The sequence below is a fragment of the Temnothorax longispinosus genome, chromosome 4 (genome assembly GCF_030848805.1).
Source record: "Temnothorax longispinosus isolate EJ_2023e chromosome 4, Tlon_JGU_v1, whole genome shotgun sequence".
NCBI classification, from domain to species: Eukaryota; Metazoa; Arthropoda; class Insecta; order Hymenoptera; family Formicidae; genus Temnothorax; species Temnothorax longispinosus.
The window spans coordinates 15,042,396-15,059,261 of record NC_092361.1 but is presented as its reverse complement, the minus strand read 5'-3'; the positions used below and the strand labels follow the sequence as shown (position 1 = coordinate 15,059,261).

General features: G+C 38.3%; 6 protein-coding genes across 8 annotated transcripts; 2 read left to right on the top strand and 4 right to left on the bottom strand.

Moving 5' to 3' along the window:
- Nucleotides 1-417: 417 nt before the first annotated feature.
- On the bottom strand, nucleotides 418-2,007 carry Nd-24 (NADH dehydrogenase ubiquinone). Its single transcript, XM_071777015.1, has 4 exons — nucleotides 1,841-2,007; nucleotides 1,294-1,356; nucleotides 755-1,213; nucleotides 418-672 (listed from the first exon to the last, which is right to left on the bottom strand). Exons 1-4 carry the CDS (start codon nucleotides 1,874-1,876, stop codon nucleotides 499-501), a joined length of 732 nt encoding a protein of 243 aa, XP_071633116.1. The 5' UTR covers nucleotides 1,877-2,007; the 3' UTR covers nucleotides 418-498.
- Nucleotides 2,008-2,220: 213 nt separating this feature from the next.
- Sbat (LSMD1 domain-containing protein Sbat) lies at nucleotides 2,221-3,886 on the top strand. Its single transcript, XM_071777019.1, has 2 exons — nucleotides 2,221-2,546; nucleotides 2,978-3,886. Exons 1-2 carry the CDS (start codon nucleotides 2,475-2,477, stop codon nucleotides 3,218-3,220), a joined length of 315 nt encoding a protein of 104 aa, XP_071633120.1. The 5' UTR covers nucleotides 2,221-2,474; the 3' UTR covers nucleotides 3,221-3,886.
- LOC139812303 (uncharacterized) lies at nucleotides 3,787-5,303 on the bottom strand. Its single transcript, XM_071777017.1, has 4 exons — nucleotides 4,833-5,303; nucleotides 4,553-4,755; nucleotides 4,359-4,482; nucleotides 3,787-4,159 (listed from the first exon to the last, which is right to left on the bottom strand). Exons 1-4 carry the CDS (start codon nucleotides 4,884-4,886, stop codon nucleotides 3,932-3,934), a joined length of 609 nt encoding a protein of 202 aa, XP_071633118.1. The 5' UTR covers nucleotides 4,887-5,303; the 3' UTR covers nucleotides 3,787-3,931.
- A 26-nt stretch (nucleotides 5,304-5,329) lies between these two features.
- On the bottom strand, nucleotides 5,330-11,043 carry Grp170 (Grp170 co-chaperone). 3 transcript variants are annotated; one of them, XM_071777012.1, is made up of 9 exons: nucleotides 10,780-11,043; nucleotides 10,514-10,660; nucleotides 9,396-10,356; nucleotides 9,043-9,305; nucleotides 8,811-8,944; nucleotides 8,488-8,726; nucleotides 7,618-7,909; nucleotides 6,973-7,402; nucleotides 5,330-6,865 (listed from the first exon to the last, which is right to left on the bottom strand). In XM_071777012.1, exons 2-9 carry the CDS (start codon nucleotides 10,658-10,660, stop codon nucleotides 6,479-6,481), a joined length of 2,853 nt encoding a protein of 950 aa, XP_071633113.1. In that variant the 5' UTR covers nucleotides 10,780-11,043; the 3' UTR covers nucleotides 5,330-6,478. The 3 variants fall into 3 exon arrangements, with proteins under 3 accessions (XP_071633113.1, XP_071633112.1, XP_071633114.1); XM_071777011.1 differs by having other exon boundaries at nucleotides 10,878-11,042; XM_071777013.1 differs by having other exon boundaries at nucleotides 8,533-8,726; nucleotides 10,878-11,042.
- Nucleotides 11,044-11,863: 820 nt separating this feature from the next.
- LOC139812304 (transmembrane protein 50A) lies at nucleotides 11,864-14,315 on the bottom strand. Its single transcript, XM_071777018.1, has 4 exons — nucleotides 14,074-14,315; nucleotides 12,911-13,017; nucleotides 12,614-12,774; nucleotides 11,864-12,516 (listed from the first exon to the last, which is right to left on the bottom strand). The coding sequence occupies exons 1-4, from the start codon at nucleotides 14,167-14,169 to the stop codon at nucleotides 12,410-12,412; spliced, it is 471 nt and encodes a 156-aa protein (XP_071633119.1). The 5' UTR covers nucleotides 14,170-14,315; the 3' UTR covers nucleotides 11,864-12,409.
- Nucleotides 14,316-15,023: 708 nt separating this feature from the next.
- On the top strand, nucleotides 15,024-16,718 carry Zfrp8 (Zinc finger protein RP-8). The gene is made up of 5 exons (XM_071777014.1): nucleotides 15,024-15,181; nucleotides 15,263-15,694; nucleotides 15,764-16,178; nucleotides 16,241-16,343; nucleotides 16,523-16,718. The coding sequence occupies exons 2-5, from the start codon at nucleotides 15,334-15,336 to the stop codon at nucleotides 16,700-16,702; spliced, it is 1,059 nt and encodes a 352-aa protein (XP_071633115.1). The 5' UTR covers nucleotides 15,024-15,181; nucleotides 15,263-15,333; the 3' UTR covers nucleotides 16,703-16,718.
- The last annotated feature ends 148 nt before the right edge of the window (nucleotides 16,719-16,866 follow it).

The window sequence follows — 16,866 nt, the reverse complement described above, 5'->3', positions numbered from 1 at the left end:
ACAATCAAGTTTTTAAAATTATACGTACACACAATTCGTTTAAACGCGAATGTTTAAATACGATGCAAAAATATAAATGTTATTATACTCAATTTAATGTTAATAAATATAATGATTCTTATACGGTATTAGATTAAATATTTTCATAAACATATGATATATTCCATTTTATAAAATTTTATATTTTATAAAATTCTTTGAGTTTACAATAATCATAAAAGTAGAGATGCTTCCTTTAATGGCTAAATTTATAATTTCTAATCGTTTGATTTAATACCCTATATTTAGAACACAGCTATATTCAAAGGAAAAGTAATATATATTTCAAATTCGGAGATTTATTAGATACATTAAAATTATTTCATACATAAAACAAATATAAAATCATAAATGTGTGAAGACGTGTCAACGAAACAATTTGCTACTTTGACATGTATTTATTAATAATCTTTTTACATTCGTTAACGTACACTACAGCCCTATCAAAAACCATATATTTTACAAGTCCGACCTAACTCCAAATCCGGGACCCGGTGGCGGAGACGTTAACGACGTAAGTCCACCGGCGGGGTCAGCCGCGAATCTCGGAGAATTCTGTGGGCCCGGCGACGGTCTCTCGCCCTTCTTGAAAGCATTTATTATAGCCGTTGCAGTTTCCGGGGTCAAATCCTCCTGCAAAAGAAAAAAGGAATGATAAGTACAGCGTCGTTTTCACTCGAGGCTGTTGTTCCTAAAAGGACAGGTATATACGTACATAATAATCGTCGTTCACTTGGAACATCGGCGCATTGGCGCAAGCGCCCAGACACTCCACTTCCGAGACGGTGAACAGCTTGTCCGCGGAGCTGCCGCCGAGCTCGCAATTCGCGGCCTTCGTCACAGCGTTGACTATCGAGTCGGAGTCCCTCAGCCAGCACGGAGTGCAGGTGCAAATCTGTATGTGATACTTGCCCATGGGCCTGCGATTGAACATCGTGTAGAACGTGGCTACCTCGTACACTCTCATGCGCGGCACGTCCAGTATCTCGGCGACTTTGTGCATGGCGGAGATGGGCAGCCAGCCGTGCTGCCGCTGCGCCAGATCCAACAGAGGTATCATGGCACCGCGCTTGTGTCCTTCGGGATAAATCGCAAGCAGAGCTTCGATCCGCTTCTTATTCGCCTCGTTGAACTCGAACGGTATATTAGGATTGTCATGCTCGCTGTCTCTGTGCTGAAATTTAAATACCATGTACAATATCCTGTTATTATTTATTATTATTATTATTATTGCTATTTATTATTATTACGTACAACAAACAGCTGGTCCGACGTGCGATTTGCTGTTGTTTGCACTCCCCTAATGTTTCTTGAAGCCTGTTGAGGAAATAATTGATCTTAAATACGTGTCAAGTGATAGATCAAATAATAGGTCAAGTGCCAGATGGTGAATATGCAAACTTTACAGAGAGAAAAAATCATACACGCCTATAAACTTTTATCTTACATCTTATTTATTCATTCTGACTCTCACAAGCTTAATTTAGAATCAATAGAAGTAAAGATAGATAAAATAATAGTCAAAAATAAGGTGTCCTTCCTAAATAACGCTTGCATTGTTTTGGATCGAATAAGATAGGGATATTTTCTCGTAAAGATGTCAAGTATTTCACATAAAATAAAATACACATGCTCCTTTCGTAAAAATATCAAGTAATTGACTTGCGTTCGAGAAGTGTTTTACAAAGCCGATCAGTTTCAATTGAAAATACAAGATTATGTAAGGTGTTTGAGGTTATAGCGGTGAAGCAAACTGCAATGAGTGCGACATCGGTAAACTTTCAGCGAGTGATTTACTCACGAGGAGCCCGCAAGCTCGTCGTAGAGACGTCAGCATGTTGACACGGCTGAATGACCGGCGGCACGACGAGATTCTTGCTCGCTGCACTCTGTCAAATAAACGTCAACCCGCTCACCCTCCGCCACAATCACGGGGAACCGTGGCAACCGCGCAACTGCCAGGCTATCCTAACCTAACCTAACCTTAAAGTGAATTTTGTTTGAATTCTGCTCTTTGTGTAGAGTGTAGAGTTCCTATTTGCTTCCTTTTCTCTCCAACATCTAATTACATGTCCATTTCATTTCAAGTGCAGAAAATGCATAAAGTGTAATAAGATGGTGCAACCGCAAGGAACAGTTGTTCCGTTCCTCGTCGATTGAACATTTCGCACGTCCTTTCGCTTTCTCTCTTCCTCTCTCCGACGTCAAATTATATACGTCTGTCTCGTTTTAAGTGCAGAAACTTCAATATGGTGCGGCCGCAAGGAACAAAATTGCAGGTCCGTCATCCGTCGGGTTATAGATCAGCGAGATCAAAACAAATTTGAATCGTACGTGTGATCGCGACCCAGCAAATCGCGGTACGGTGTCGAGGTGTTTTCATCTGAGAAGTGAGAAGTCCATCCTGCCCGTAAACGAGGGTAAACGGGAGTGCGATGAGCGCGAGTATGAAGGAGACGGTGCACAATTTGAGCAACGTCGTGAACAACGAGCACGGGAATGAGGAGGTAATTCTACATTTCTTTCGCCTTCATCTGATCTTTCCAATTTTTCGCCACAACTGTTACTTTGCGAGATCTGTGCGTCCTTCTCACGACCACAAGTTTAAATTTTTATCGATTTTTATCGCGCGCACAGGTTATGTACGTCTTTGGAGCACGGTCTTACCGAATTGCTATTATCATATATTATTCTCATTCATATTTCGTTATTTAAACAATTACAATAAATTACATAGATTGCACTTGTATAGATGCAAGAATTTTTTTTAATATTCTGCATTAAAAACAACTCGTCCGGTAATTTTGTAGGCTACAAGATAATTACACGGAATCGCTGGAGAAAGCTTTAATAAAGCTTTTAAAGAACAAAGTTTTCCTAGAAATGTTCACTATACCTGAGAATACGTGAGAATTATAATCGTGCTTCTATTCTACAGCAGGCAGTCTCTGAGGAATCGCCAGCCAAACAGAAGCTGAGGAGCTGGCTGAATCGACATCTGCGTATCGAGATGACCGACGGAAGGGTCTTGAGAGGAGCGTTTCTCTGCACGGATCGTGACGCCAACGTTATTTTGGGCTCGTGCACCGAGTACCTGTCCATGGAGCACACGGAAGCGAGAGTTTTAGGCTTGGTGATGGTGCCCGGTCGGCACATTGTCTCGATACATTTAGACGTTTGAAGCGGCACCGTTCTCACAAGTCTGTAAATACTCTCTCCCTATTATGTTTATTTAAGTAATATATTTTACGTGCGTGCTGTGTGTTGAATATTATACGAATATATTGTGTGTGTATATATATATGTCTTTATATTTTGAAGACTTAGTTTTTTTTGTGATACGAACAGGTTTGCGTGAAAAATGAAAAGGTATAAATCCTGCTCCGTTAATAATTGATATATTCGACACTTATATCGAACATATTTATATTACACCTTACCGATCTTATTAAAGCAAACTTGAAAATAATATGAATACAGTGCAAAAATTGTGATAATTCTTGAATTATCATGATTAGACTGAACAGAATAGTGAGGCATGCTTTATTCTAATCATATTTTTATGATGAGGTTGTTATGAATTCTAGATAATAAGAGAAATACTTAAGACTAAAATAGTCCTAGTGTATCAAACACCTTTAATATAGCCAATATAGGTTGTCGCTTTGAATAAAAAATAAGAAAAAAATGAAATAATTGAATAAGATTAATGTTAACTGTTAAGTGATGTAATAATATACTGGTAGATGCGGAGGAAAATCATTTATTAATATATGTAGATACCATAACGAAACAAATTATTTTTAATTTTTTTTTCATAGAAAAAATAAAACCTGCTCTGAGCATATTTCAATCTCGATCTCTATAATATTAGAACATTCCCTATAAAAGTTCATTGCTTCTCAGTTGTTTCTTTACTACTTTTGATGGACTGTTCCTGTATAAGCCGGTATGCTCGTTCCAATTCTGCATTGCAGTTAATTTCCGTCTTTACCCTGTCTAACGCATCCTCTATCCTCTGTTGAAGCGTGCCAGTCAAACTATCCATCTCGCACATGTAACATAGCTCTGCGCTAGCTACTGCCATTTTGTGCACGTAATCCATGTACGTAGTTAAGCGCTAAAAGAGATTTGCGTTTTGACTTATATAATTATATTTTTATGGTGCAAGATATGTATACAATCTATACTTTGTGTCATAAGAGAATTTTAATTTTGATTAATTATTTAGAATTTTAGACTGCAATATTTAATGTTTGAGTAATATTTGATATTACGTCAGGCAGGATTATCTCGTTTCTTAAGCAATTCCTTATTACCGTAATCTTCTCCTTCCTCTCTTGCATTTCGTTCCGTAACTCCACAATCAGATCCGCGTGCGCGTCACTTACATTGTGAATTATAGTTTCTTCGAGAAGGGAAATGAGCTCGTTCAACAATGTTCTGCAAAATTGTCACGATAAACGGAGACACACCTTTATCTTCGTAGATCTATGTTATTATTTTTAATTACCTGTATTCAACGCTCAGATCTACTATAGCCGTGTAAGTAACAGTTAATGTCTGAGTTACGCTGTTAGCAGTATCCAACGCAGATTGTTTTATCATATACTCATGAGTGAGCTTATTTACATCTGGTGGTGCCAGTTTTAACTTGTCGTTTTCACTAGGCTTGTCGGGTGAGTTGCAATGTGCAAACAACATACCCGATGTGTACTGCAATTGTAGGCTTTTTTTAGTTTTTATATTTAAAATTAAATATATAGAAATTAAAATATGAATTATATTCTCACCATTGCGGGTCTAATATCTTTCCATAATTTTCTAAGAACTTGACGCATGGCCATACTTGCTAACAATATAATTAATGTACAGTCAAACCACTTTTTTTTTTTTAATTCATTGAGACCAGCAATTTCTGATAACCTCTCTATTCTTAATTTTTTTTAGTCCTTCACCTACGTATCTTTTAACATAAATGAAGACGCGTTATAATCCCTAAGACCTAAGACGTTCAGAAAGAGAAATTTTGAAGAGCGAGTAAAAGGAGCGAGTAACCGGTACTGTGTACATAACCTCGCTAGTAGAAATCAGCTGAGCGATTTCTACTAGTTTTCTCGAAAGAGAACAAGAAATTTAGTTTCCAGATGTTTACAGAGCCAATTATAAATAAAAAAAATAACGGAAGTTTGACTGCAATGGTTAATTTTTTCCCCACATGGAAAGATTAACTTTTTAATAATTTTATCATTAATATATATTTTTTTAAAGAAAAATAATGGTGACAATATACATTTTGTTTCTTTATTCCAATGTTTCTCTCTCCCTTTCTCTCTTATATTTTTTATTTATTCAAAATAATATGAATAACATTTAAATTTACAATTATTTTTATTGGAATGATAAAAATTTTTCGAATCCGAACGCCTATTTGGCAGTAGAATAATCATATCGTGTTCGTGATTTTCAAAGAACTCATCTAAATATTGAAGCCAGAAAAGCAATCTTATCTTACGATTCTCGAGGGGCCGACTTTTATCTATTTCACATTGTGCAAATGGTTATATATATATATATATATTTACAAAATAACCAATATTCCATATATATTCTATCTAACTTCTTTAAGAAATATATATTAGAATATCTGAATTGTCACATATTTTTTTTATATATATATGATATCACTATAAATAACAGAAAATGGAAAGATTTATGTAAATCTTTCTTTATAAAAAAGATGATACAAATCAATGCATATAGGAAAACGTGATAAATTCATTCGAAGACTACCGATATACATTTTGCGAGAACGTAGGGCTGTTTTACTACACGAAAAGATCCACTCCCCGAAAGATATGCAAGAATTATTTTACGAACCAAAATTATTTTATATATGTCCTTGTCATTCGTGTTTTTACAAGCAATAGTATGCTTTATACTGCAACCTCGTATGTAGCGTGATAATACATAATTAAAAGATATACGATATACTTGCAGCAAAAGCATTTTACGTGTAAAGTCACAAATTCATGCTGTAAAGATTCGAGAGAGATAAGTCCCTCTCGCAGAACTGGCCTAACTTTACGCATGTCCATTATCAAATAATCCGTTATCAATTGTCGGGATCTGCTGTTGGCTTGGCACTTGTGTAACATAATTATCGCGAACAATCTTCGATAAGAATTTATACTCTTGCAATAACTTTTCTGCTATGAATGAACGATGAAACCATATCCATTATATAAATACATATTATTAATCAAATGGAACAGCTCGTGTTCGCATTCGCAGAACAACTTATTCAACAGCAACGCACGAGAGAATTTCCGCTTTAACTTTAAATGCATCTGACGAAAGTAATCTATAGAAAAATTGTCTAAATCGACGGATATCGTCGATCAATAACAAAGAATCACACTTTTAAATAAATTATTTCTTATAGTTCTTGATGCGTTTCTTCCTGAACTTCTTCCTTAGGTAATTGTGTTTTCTCGCTTTCCGGTAGAAGTACTGGATCCTGTGTATCCGTCGTCTCCGGTTCCTGTCGTTGCTCCTCCGTATATTCTTCCGCAGCCTGGTCTTTTTCAGTATCGGAATCGGTTGCGGGTTCTTCATTTTCCTCTATCGTGCGCTCACCTTTATTATCCGTCGTTTGATTCGCTGCAGACTCCTGTTTCGGTTTCCATATCTTTACTTTGTTCAGAAGGTATTTAATTTCTCTATCAAGTAACTCCATTTTATTCGCGATCTGGCGGACTTTGTATTTTACTTGTATGTTTAGTAGTGCATCTTCGAAATATTTCGAAACTGTATCGTGATAATCCTGGAGAAAAATATCGCTCTTTATATTCATACTAATAAATATATAATAATAGTATATATACTGTCAGTCGAAGTCACTTTAGATATTATTAAAATTAAATCGTTTACCTGTGTCTCGTTGATCAATTTTTCTAACATCTCGACTTCAATCTTCGTTATAATTTCGGTCGTTTGACTCAAGTTACGCATATTCTCTAAGAACAGTCTACTGCCTTTGAGTAGCGAAACCATTCCGTTCATGACTTCTGGTCGTTCTCGGTATTCGAACACTCTCTCGTAGACGTCGTTAGTTAACTTTTGCAGTTCCATCAATTTCTCCTCGTAAACTTCCGCGGTCGCGGTGAATCCGTCCTCGTACAACCATTCGGAGATTTCGGCGCATGCTTTTCGAATCTCCTCGATCTCCTTCTCGGTAGCCGCGTTCGAGAATTCCTCGGAGTCGAACTTCTGCTGCGCATCGATTACGTACGACTCGAGGTTGTTTAACGCAGTTTCGCGGCGCGTTTTCTCCGAATCGTGCACGTCCAAACGATGTATCCTAAAGAAAAGTAAGGATACAGTTTTATCAAAATAGTATAAATTATATTTATCATAATTATGCTAATTATATTTGCTTGCCAAGAGAAAAGGCAATAAAAAAAAAGAGTGACATTTACATTAACGTTAATAAAATTTAAAACAGAATATATATAAGATGGAAATTATTTTTTTTAATTATTATTTCACGTTGCGAATAAATATATCTGTGCTCACTTGTCTCGAGATTCCCCGAGTTTTTCACCGGACAAGATTAATGATCCTAGTTTAATCTCTTCCGAACTGATAGGTTCCTTGATCTGAACGATCGTGGCTTTCTTCTCTTTGTCCGCCTTTTCGGTTTTATTTGCAGCCTTATCCTCGTTCACTTTTGTCTCGCTCTTTTTCTTCTCCTTCTCGTCTGTTTCTTTCGTCGAATCCGAAAATTCTGGTTCTTCATGCACTGGTTTTATATCCTCTTTCGGTGATTCCTCTGCTTTGTCCGCTGTTTCTTTTTCTAAAGAAGAACCTGAAAGATTGAAACTTCAATCTAACGTGCTATTTGGATAATTTATGATCAGAGCCTAGAGTTTTATGTAGTTGACAACGGATTGCACAATTCAAGACTTCAAAATTTTGCCTCATGTAACGTCTAATAAAATGGTTGTAAACAAAAATATATCGCCATTAATAGAACGGGAGCCGTTCTATTAACATTAATCTGTTAATGTTAATACAATATGTATATCATCATTCTATTAATATATAAATTTTGAAAACTCATTACTGCAAGAGTTTAATTGTCAACAACATCAAAATCTGAGCCCTACTCGATGATAGTGCTGTTTTTTTTCCTTTTCAAAACATCTACGTATTTCTTGATAAAAATGCTTGCAATGATTTCAAAACGTAACATGAAAGAATCTTTGCTTTTGTTTGTTACGAAAGTAACATATGTGCTTTTCCTTCAAAAATAAAACAGTTCTTCAATATATACAAACAAGATATAAAGAAGAACCAGTATAGTGCAAATATCATCGAAATTGAAAACTTGTATACACAACAAAAATTAACGGTATCATTTTTTGCACTGCCTTCGGCACAAACCTGCAAAGAATTTACTAATAGTTGAGCCAAGTATTGAGAAAGTACCCTCTTCTTCGTCAACGACAGTACTCGATTTTTCGGAAACTAATTCTACGGTCAATAAGTTCAGTACGCCGCTATCGTCTATATTAAAGTGCACTTTGATTCCTTTACTCTCGGCGCCTTCCTTGGCATGCTTTTCTAAAGCCTCGGCTACGCCACTCAACGACACAGTAGATATACGTAAATCACCAATAGCACTGTAAAAAAATTCAATCCCTGTAGTATATCCCTATAATATTTGTTCCCAGTATTACAGATAAATAAAAACTACAGATACTTACGTTACCTCACTCGCAGGCAAATAATCCAACTCAGCATAATTTACATGAAAATCAAAATCATTCGTATGCTTATTAAATGTAATAATCTTCTTTTGTGGAAAAGGATTCATTTTTCCAAACAACATCTTCTTCACCTGTACAAAAATTGATGAAAAAAAAACATATAGATAACCTTTTAATACGAAAGCTTAAAATATATGAAAAAGTCAAATACCATATAATAATATTTTACCTGTCTAACTTTATTATCAACAGTTCTATCAAAAGTGATTTGAATCGGGAACAACAAAGCGTCTTTCGTGACAAACTTCTTGACCTTGAAACCCTGACCAAGATCAGCCGCCTTGTACGCAGCCCCTAAAGCAGCTGCCTCATCCGTATTTACATTTTTTGATAATTCTGTCTTTACGTATTGGGACAATGCCTCTTGTACCTTCGGCATGCGGGTACCTGCTCCTACCAATACCACATGCGATATAACATCCATTGTCAAACCTGAAACAGTATCACAACATGTATGCGTTTAGTATTTATTTAAATATACATTTAAGAATCATAATCATGTATCCGTAAGAAGATAATCACCTGAAGTTTCCAATGCGATCTTCACAGGATTCGCTACACGTTCGAACAAATCGGCGCATATCTCTTCCAGCTTCTCTCTCGTGACTTGCAATTTGAAGTCGATATCGTCTATCAAACTTTCTATCTGGGCAAAATGGTCCGCGTTGGCACTAAGTACAGTTTTCACGCGTCCAGCTTCCTTGAAGAGCTTCGCCATCGCTCTCGGGCTCTTGAACACCGAATTCGGTGTCTTTTTAAGAGCGTCAAATTGCTGCGCCAAATACTGCTGCAGTCTGATTTGCATTTCCAATCCGCCGAGCGTGCGATCGTATCCCACACCGAGCACGGAAACGTGAGGATTGTTCTCAAGGAAACCCCTCTCTTTCGTTTTCATGTTCTGATAGCTGACGACCGTCGCAGTGGTGCTGCTAGCACCCATGTCGTAAAACATGATGTAATGAGCGGAATCATTTATCTCAGTTCTACCGAATACGCCGTAGTTTAAAGCGACCGCCATGTAATCGTTTATGAGCTGTAACACCTTCAACCCGGCGAGTTCGGCCGCTTGAATCAAGGCTCGTCTCTCAGCCTGATTGAAGAATCCCGGCACGGTGATAACAGCTTCGTTGATCTTCTGATGGGCGGCAGCTTCCGCCATCTCCTTGCCTTTGTGCAGTATCTGCGCGAGCAACTCCTCCGGAGTGAACGTCGTGTTCTCGTTTAATCTAAACGCTACGGTTTTTCGCTCCTCGTCGGCAACGATGTCGTAATAAGGAAATCTCTTTCGGTAGAGTTGTACTAGTGGATTGTCTATAGGCTTTCCCAGAAGGTCTAGAATGTAGAAGAAGGTGTTCTGGGGGAATCTCACTCCGATCACTTGGGCGTCCTCGCCGAACGATCTCTCCCCATCCCTGAACGCAATCGTGACTGGTGTTTTCCTCTTCGACTCCTTATTTAAAGCTATTTCCATAGGAACACCTGGCTGCGGAGCAAAGAGCATTTCGTAAGAGACACGATCAATTTTTCAAAAGTACAAAGCTGCGTTGGATACATTCGATAAAGCTCGCTAATGCAAAACCAGTAGTCCGACAAGCCCATCGGATCGGATACGCACTCGCTGCAGACAGATTGTTACGTACCGAGACGATAGCGACCTTCATCCATTCGCTACCAAGGTCGACGCTCATAACGGCAATTTCTTCGCTGATGTCGACGAAAGTGGCGATTATGAGCAAGGCTAGCGACGCCATCCACATGCCTCTCTGCCCTCTCTGCGAGAATCCCATCTGGAAACGGAGATAGACGTGAAGTATGCCGCGACCGCGGGAAAAATTCGCGCGCGAGCTCGAGAATATTAACGTGCACGCGCTCGCGCCGGATCGAAGGCACGAGGGGCTCTACGTACTGTCGTCTCAGCTGTCAAAACTTGGTTATGAATACCGGCGACGTGAGGCGCACGTCGATCGGAAGCGTTTTTAACGGAGCAGGTTGACGCGCGCTCACCTTTGCGCTCAGGTCTACCGACGGCACACGACGTACTCAAGGGGAACGGCTCTCAGCTGTACAGCATTCAGAACACACGCTCGCGCATCGCAGCCCCTTTTGAATCAACAAAAAGCCCGAGCGTGACCACCCTCCACCGCGACACTCTCCGCGAGAACTCTCCGGCGCACCATGTGTTGGTGTGGCACGTCGCAATTGGCGCGGCGCGGCGCCAACGACGGGACGCCATTGGTCCGCGTTGGCAAATCCGAGCCAATCCCGTCGCGCCGCGGCCCGCGCTGATGACACCGATTTCTCTCCGAGGGCCATTCAAAGACATTTGCAAGAATTGCAAGTGATCGCGCGATCGCAAGGAAAATAAATAAGATGCCCGAGGCTTGTTCTTTTTAGCTTTAGTTATTTCCTCTTTTTCTTTTCACGTTGTAGAGAAAAAGTGAAAAGATGAACTGTGCAAGAAGTTTAGCAAAAAAAATTAAACGATCAACCCAAGGGCCTTTGGGCCTTAAGGCCCGGTAAACAAATTCGTGCGCACAAAGGAATCGACGATTTGAGAGTTTAAAATAAAAAATGCCACATTTTGTCGCGATTCATAAATTAAATATGCGTGAGAAATCGAGGATAATTTTGATTAAATTTCGATTAACTTAATTATATAATTCAACTGGCAGGATTGCCTGGAGCAAAATTTTTAATCATACAATTTATTCATAATCTAGTGTTTTTTTCCATATTTCAACAATGATAAAAAATCAATACTTCTATCTACATTAATAAAATACCGCAGCTATTACTTGACAAGGTATAATATAAACGGAGTTTGGTCAAAGTCGTTATACATTATCTCACATGGCTTTGCAAACGATCTATCAGAACTAATCTGTAAAAAAGAAACGTGTAACAAATGAAAAAAAATCGATTACCCGCATCGAAGAAAATCACTTCGACGTAATTGAGCTCGTCAATAAATAAATCTTTAAAAACTATGCTTCCTTGGAACATGGTTCATTTATTTAACTTTAGTATCAGACACTTGTGATTATCTTTCTTGTAAAAGTATCAAATATAAGATACCAACGGAACGATGAGAAAGGTGTATGAATAGGAATTTGATGAACGCACAGATCGAAAAAGTTACCGATACCTTTTAAAATTATTAGCGTACAGCGTAAGTAGCGTATAATTCTATCACACAAAAGTCGATAATCTAAATCTCCTTACTTTTACAGTAAATCTCATACATATATATATATATATATATATATATATATATATATATATATATATATATGCATAATTTATAACTTGTAATTGCTATCTGTCTCCACGATTTCAGTGGACATAAATAAGAATTGTCACGTATGTACGGAAACATTTATAGGTAATAAGAATAATTTGCTGTGATCTGAATTGGAATTCGCGCTCGCGATACAGGGTACGTTGACGTCGCAAGCTTCCTCAGTCGAGTTTCGCTCGGTGCTTGACTTGACTATGCGGTAATAAAAATAATCTTCCACCAACAGCCGCACATTTTATTAACCCCACTGATCCTCAGATCGACCAAACTTATACGTGAGCGAACCCAGGAAAATAAACACATTCTGCAGGAACAATCCTACCCCTGGCCAATGATGCGGTGCGCCTACAGAAAGATATTAAATATGATAAATAAAGGTAAAAGAATATAACGGATAATACATCTTTACAATTCTGTGAATATGTTACAGTGTTATAAATACCTGCTGCTACGAAGTTAGCAAACAAGATCCAACAGGCCGCTATTACGGCTGCAAATCCCATAACAAACCCGACAAACAGCCAACTCCGAGCACCTCTTGCCCCTAAACAACCGCCGTTGTAAGCCTCTCCTCTTATCTGTGCATTTGTCACTGAATTGACCCTGTAAGAATATCGAATTGCTTTTCAAAATCAATACTATAGCACATTGAGAGATTTTACTGCGGTATATATTTCAATTATGATACACTCTAGCTAATATATGCGTATTACTGATAATACCATCAATGGTTACTTACATAAAGAGTGATATGGTGCCGAACACGCCGCAAACATGGTACGCATTCGCCATCTCATTCGGATATTTAGCATGAGCGTCTATTATAAACCACCATCCTACGAAGAACTGAAACAGCACTCCGGTTAAGACTTTGTATGTTGACTGTGAGAGGAAAATGAATGCAAGAAATATGAATCGCTAAAAGCGCGATCTTTGTATAAAAAAATATATACAGAAAGTAAAAATTTCTTTAATTCGACCTAACTGGCTACCTTTATTAATTATGATCATCAGGATGTTTCGATTATGGGTTTTAGTTCTTTTCAATCGATGTAACTATTGATGCTAATTGGTAAAGACATCCGTCATAGATTGTGAGAAGGTCCAGGTTCCTAGCTAGATATTTTTCGCAATTCTTTTATAGTGACTTTAAAAAAAGGATGCTCATTAACATCAATAGAGTTACATCAATTGAGAAGAACCACAATCCATGGTCAAAACGTTGTGACGACTATAATTAATCAAGATTGTTAGGTCAAATTAAAAAAAATCTTTATTGTTAAATATTTACTGGCGAAGTAAAAGTGTCTGTATATATATCTGTACCTTAGAGATAAAGAAGCATATTTCCATTATTATGAATTCTGACAGAACAAGGTTTAAAGTTTAAAAACAGGAAAATAGTGTATTTCTTTAGATATAAAATACAAGTAGTTATTGAGTTTTTAATAATGTAATTTAACTGACGTGTTCAATAGTACAACTGCCAATAACACTTTGCATCTGACCACGATTAAGGCACTATGAAAATTCTCAATACGACTTTTTCTAAACATTGTACTTTAGGAATCAGTAATAATAGACATAAAACTCTTCACCGTTATACAATTTAAGCTTCTGGTATATTGAAAAATGTATTAACTCCATTTTGAGAAAAACTGGAGATATAATTCTTCACCTCCAAGGTACAGATGTGTAATATACATATATATATAGTATTTTACGAGGCTCTGAGACTCGACAGGTCGATGAAGAACCAAAGGGAAGACGGAAGAGCGTGCTGGGAACCGTCGTGTTCATCGATGTAACGCGACGATTCGTCTCGTGAAAGGTAATAGACGATGTTTGTTTATCGCGGCGGGAGAGTGCCGCGGGTGGGAAATGCCGTGGAGTTTTTATTACCAGCGTGCCCGCGAGCATCGAGATGAGCGCGTTCCTCTTCTCGCCGCCCTCGAACCAGACGCAGGACGGCACCTGCATATTCTCGAAACAGGACATCCTCGCGCGCGGCTCTCGAAAAACGACGCTGGGGGAGATGCCTGATCTCCGCGGGTGGACAGCTAACCTTACAAGCGGTGACAGGTATCAACATATACAACATACACAACCAAGTGTTCAGAGGCGTAGACGGTAAATGCCGAAGTCCGCGCCCCGCGCACACCGCACAGGCTGGGCTGCGTTCGGAAACGTCACCCGATTGTACACGAGTATACTCCCTTCTCTTTCTATCTCAGCAAGTTAGAAGGAGAAGAGAGTATACCCATGTGTACCCGGTTGACGTTTCCGAACACAGCCGTGCGGCACAGCAGCGCACAGTAATCGGCTTATCAGCCGTTTTAGCAGCTCAGTTTAGCAGCCAATGAGAATGCAGATAAACTGATATTTCGACGACTTCGATTAAACCTGTAGACTGGGACTAATCAGCAATTAATTAAATTGCCCGGCCCAGAGAGAAATGGGAATATTTTACTGAAAATATTATGAAATGCATTTGAAATTTTCTTTCGATTGATCCTCTATTTTATTATTATTCAATAAAATCATCAATATTTTAATAAAAATTCAGTTTTTAGTTAAATTTAGTAAATTTTATTATCTAATATTTTATAAAATTTGTTATATAATCTTTCAACAGTAGTGTAAAATTTGACTTCCGTTATATTTCACAGTATTACATTACATTTCATAAGAAAAATTATGATTTATTTTGAAATATATATATATATATTCAGTAATTTTTCAAATCGATTTCATAGTATTTTCAGCAAAATATATTGTCATCAAGGCAAAAAAAATTTCTAACTATATATAATAGCAGTATATTTATTTTAATTTTAATTTTCAATTTTATTTTTATTTTATTTTTATTTATTAGATGGAGTTTGGTCGAAGTCGTCCTAAAGATGTGTACTCATGTAAATTTGCATTTCCGCGCTCATTTGCAAACGGCAAATAAGGTGTAAACAGAGGAACGACCATGTGCCACGTGCGTGGAGTTTGACGTTTCGAGGTATATACATAAGAAAACATATATAAGCGTTCGTTTCCCTCGTTTATTGTCGGCGTTTATTTATTTCCATATTATTTTCAGGTTAAACGGGAGACCCGTGTTGGCGCGTGATTTCGGTCGTCCTGCCACTGCACCGTCCTGACGTTTTGGGGATGGCAGTCGACCTGGGATTCGTGGAGAAATGCGAGTCCTGGCGACTCGGGAGCAGATTCTTTCCCAGCAAGGCGGGCGGCAAGCCGGCCTGGCTCGATCTGAAAAATATTCCCGGCAAAAGCGACCTGGAGTGCGAGTATTGCGGCGATCCCTGTGTGTTTCTCTGCCAGATCTACGCGCCGTACGAGGATGTCGCCGGGTTTCACAGGACCGTGTACATCTTCGTGTGCAAGAACGTAGATTGCTGCAGGCCGAATCAGAGTGGGAACTTGAGGGTCTTCCGTTCGCAGCTGAGTAGAATAAACGACTTTTATCCTGCCGAACCGCCTGTGGAACAGGAGGACTGGCGAACGGATATTGGTAAGCTACTTTTCTGCGATGACTTTGACAAAAGTATATATAGGTAAACAATTTGTTGTGCTTTTGCAGACGTATCGCGGTGGGCAAAGACGTGCTACGTATGTGGGATCTTCGCGCCCAATCACTGCGGCAAATGTAAGGTCGTCAATTACTGCTGTCGCGTGCATCAAGTGTACGACTGGAGGAATGGGCACAAAGACGTGTGCGGCACCGAGGCAAAAAACAGCAACAGTTTTCTGTTTCCCGAATACGAGATCGTGGTGGAGAGCGACGACGCTGCGAAGGAGAATGCCCAGCAGAACGAGCTTAAAAGTGAAGAGAGGGAGATTGAAAAGTACAATGCGATGATACAGGACGGCAAAGCTGGAACGTTTCAGCACGAAGACGTTAACGACGATTTACTGCAGATGGCTAACGACGAAAAGGATGAAACGTTCGTGGAGTTTCGTATGAAAATAGACGATTATCCGGATCAGATTTTGAGGTACGTCTCTGTACGGAAGAATTGAAGTTGTGACCACGGCTAATCTGCTATTTATTCGACAGATATGACAGAGGAGGGAAAGTTCTATATATTTCATCGCACAGTCGGATAGCGGATGTACCAAAATGCCCGGAATGCAACGGCGATAGACAATTTGAATTTCAAGTACGTACAGTTTATTCATACATAAATGGAGTATCTGTATGAAAATTTGGATCATTAAAATTATGCTAAATTTTATTACAAAATCTGAAAAGAAAGCTATGTGGGCTTAAAATGAACCAAATATTTTCTCCTTGACAAAACGTCATATTTCCTATCTAAATTGAAAATGTGACTTGCAGATAATGCCACAGATGTTAAATTTTCTTAACTTAAAAGACGTTATCAAGTGTCTCGATTGGGGAATATTGGCCGTTTTCACATGCAAACAATCTTGCATACCTAAGGATAAGTATATAAGAGAATATATATGGAAGCAGGACATTGTACAAGAAGAAACTGAATTGAAAATAAATCAATAAACACGAATATACTTAATTTGACACTAAGAAATTTTTCAACTTCCTCTTACACTTGTTTCATTATAAAAACTGACATATTATTTTATCACTAAAAGTTATTTGTTTATCGAATAAACTATAACGTTAATGGAGCGGATAAACATTAATAAGTAGGTACATAAAGA

What these genes read in the sequence shown, in the direction of transcription:
- Nd-24 (XM_071777015.1), bottom strand. Translation starts at nt 1,876, where the DNA reads ATGCTGACGTCTCTACGACGAGCTTGCGGGCTCCTC. An exon ending in GACGAGCTTGCGGGCTCCTC is followed by an intron (nt 1,357 to 1,840) that starts GTGAGTAAATCA and finishes TTTCCTCAACAG; the next exon opens with GCTTCAAGAAACATTAGGGG. An exon ending in CGTCGGACCAGCTGTTTGTT is followed by an intron (nt 1,214 to 1,293) that starts GTACGTAATAAT and finishes TTTAAATTTCAG; the next exon opens with CACAGAGACAGCGAGCATGA.
- Sbat (XM_071777019.1), top strand. Translation starts at nt 2,475, where the DNA reads ATGAGCGCGAGTATGAAGGAGACGGTGCACAATTTGAGCAACGTCGTG. An exon ending in ACGAGCACGGGAATGAGGAG is followed by an intron (nt 2,547 to 2,977) that starts GTAATTCTACAT and finishes TCTATTCTACAG; the next exon opens with CAGGCAGTCTCTGAGGAATC.
- LOC139812303 (XM_071777017.1), bottom strand. Translation starts at nt 4,886, where the DNA reads ATGGCCATGCGTCAAGTTCTTAGAAAATTATGGAAAGATATTAGACCC. An exon ending in GATCTGAGCGTTGAATACAG is followed by an intron (nt 4,483 to 4,552) that starts GTAATTAAAAAT and finishes ACAATTTTGCAG; the next exon opens with AACATTGTTGAACGAGCTCA. An exon ending in AGAGGAAGGAGAAGATTACG is followed by an intron (nt 4,160 to 4,358) that starts GTAATAAGGAAT and finishes AATCTCTTTTAG; the next exon opens with CGCTTAACTACGTACATGGA.
- Grp170 (XM_071777012.1), bottom strand. Translation starts at nt 10,660, where the DNA reads ATGGGATTCTCGCAGAGAGGGCAGAGAGGCATGTGGATGGCGTCGCTA. An exon ending in TTGCCTGCGAGTGAGGTAAC is followed by an intron (nt 8,727 to 8,810) that starts GTAAGTATCTGT and finishes ATTTTTTTACAG; the next exon opens with TGCTATTGGTGATTTACGTA. An exon ending in AATTGATCAACGAGACACAG is followed by an intron (nt 6,866 to 6,972) that starts GTAAACGATTTA and finishes ATTTTTCTCCAG; the next exon opens with GATTATCACGATACAGTTTC.
- LOC139812304 (XM_071777018.1), bottom strand. Translation starts at nt 14,169, where the DNA reads ATGTCCTGTTTCGAGAATATGCAGGTGCCGTCCTGCGTCTGGTTCGAG. An exon ending in CGATGCTCGCGGGCACGCTG is followed by an intron (nt 13,018 to 14,073) that starts GTAATAAAAACT and finishes GTGCTGTTTCAG; the next exon opens with TTCTTCGTAGGATGGTGGTT. An exon ending in GGCACCATATCACTCTTTAT is followed by an intron (nt 12,775 to 12,910) that starts GTAAGTAACCAT and finishes ATATTCTTACAG; the next exon opens with GGTCAATTCAGTGACAAATG.
- Zfrp8 (XM_071777014.1), top strand. Translation starts at nt 15,334, where the DNA reads ATGGCAGTCGACCTGGGATTCGTGGAGAAATGCGAGTCCTGGCGACTC. An exon ending in GGACTGGCGAACGGATATTG is followed by an intron (nt 15,695 to 15,763) that starts GTAAGCTACTTT and finishes GTGCTTTTGCAG; the next exon opens with ACGTATCGCGGTGGGCAAAG. An exon ending in ATAGACAATTTGAATTTCAA is followed by an intron (nt 16,344 to 16,522) that starts GTACGTACAGTT and finishes TGTGACTTGCAG; the next exon opens with ATAATGCCACAGATGTTAAA.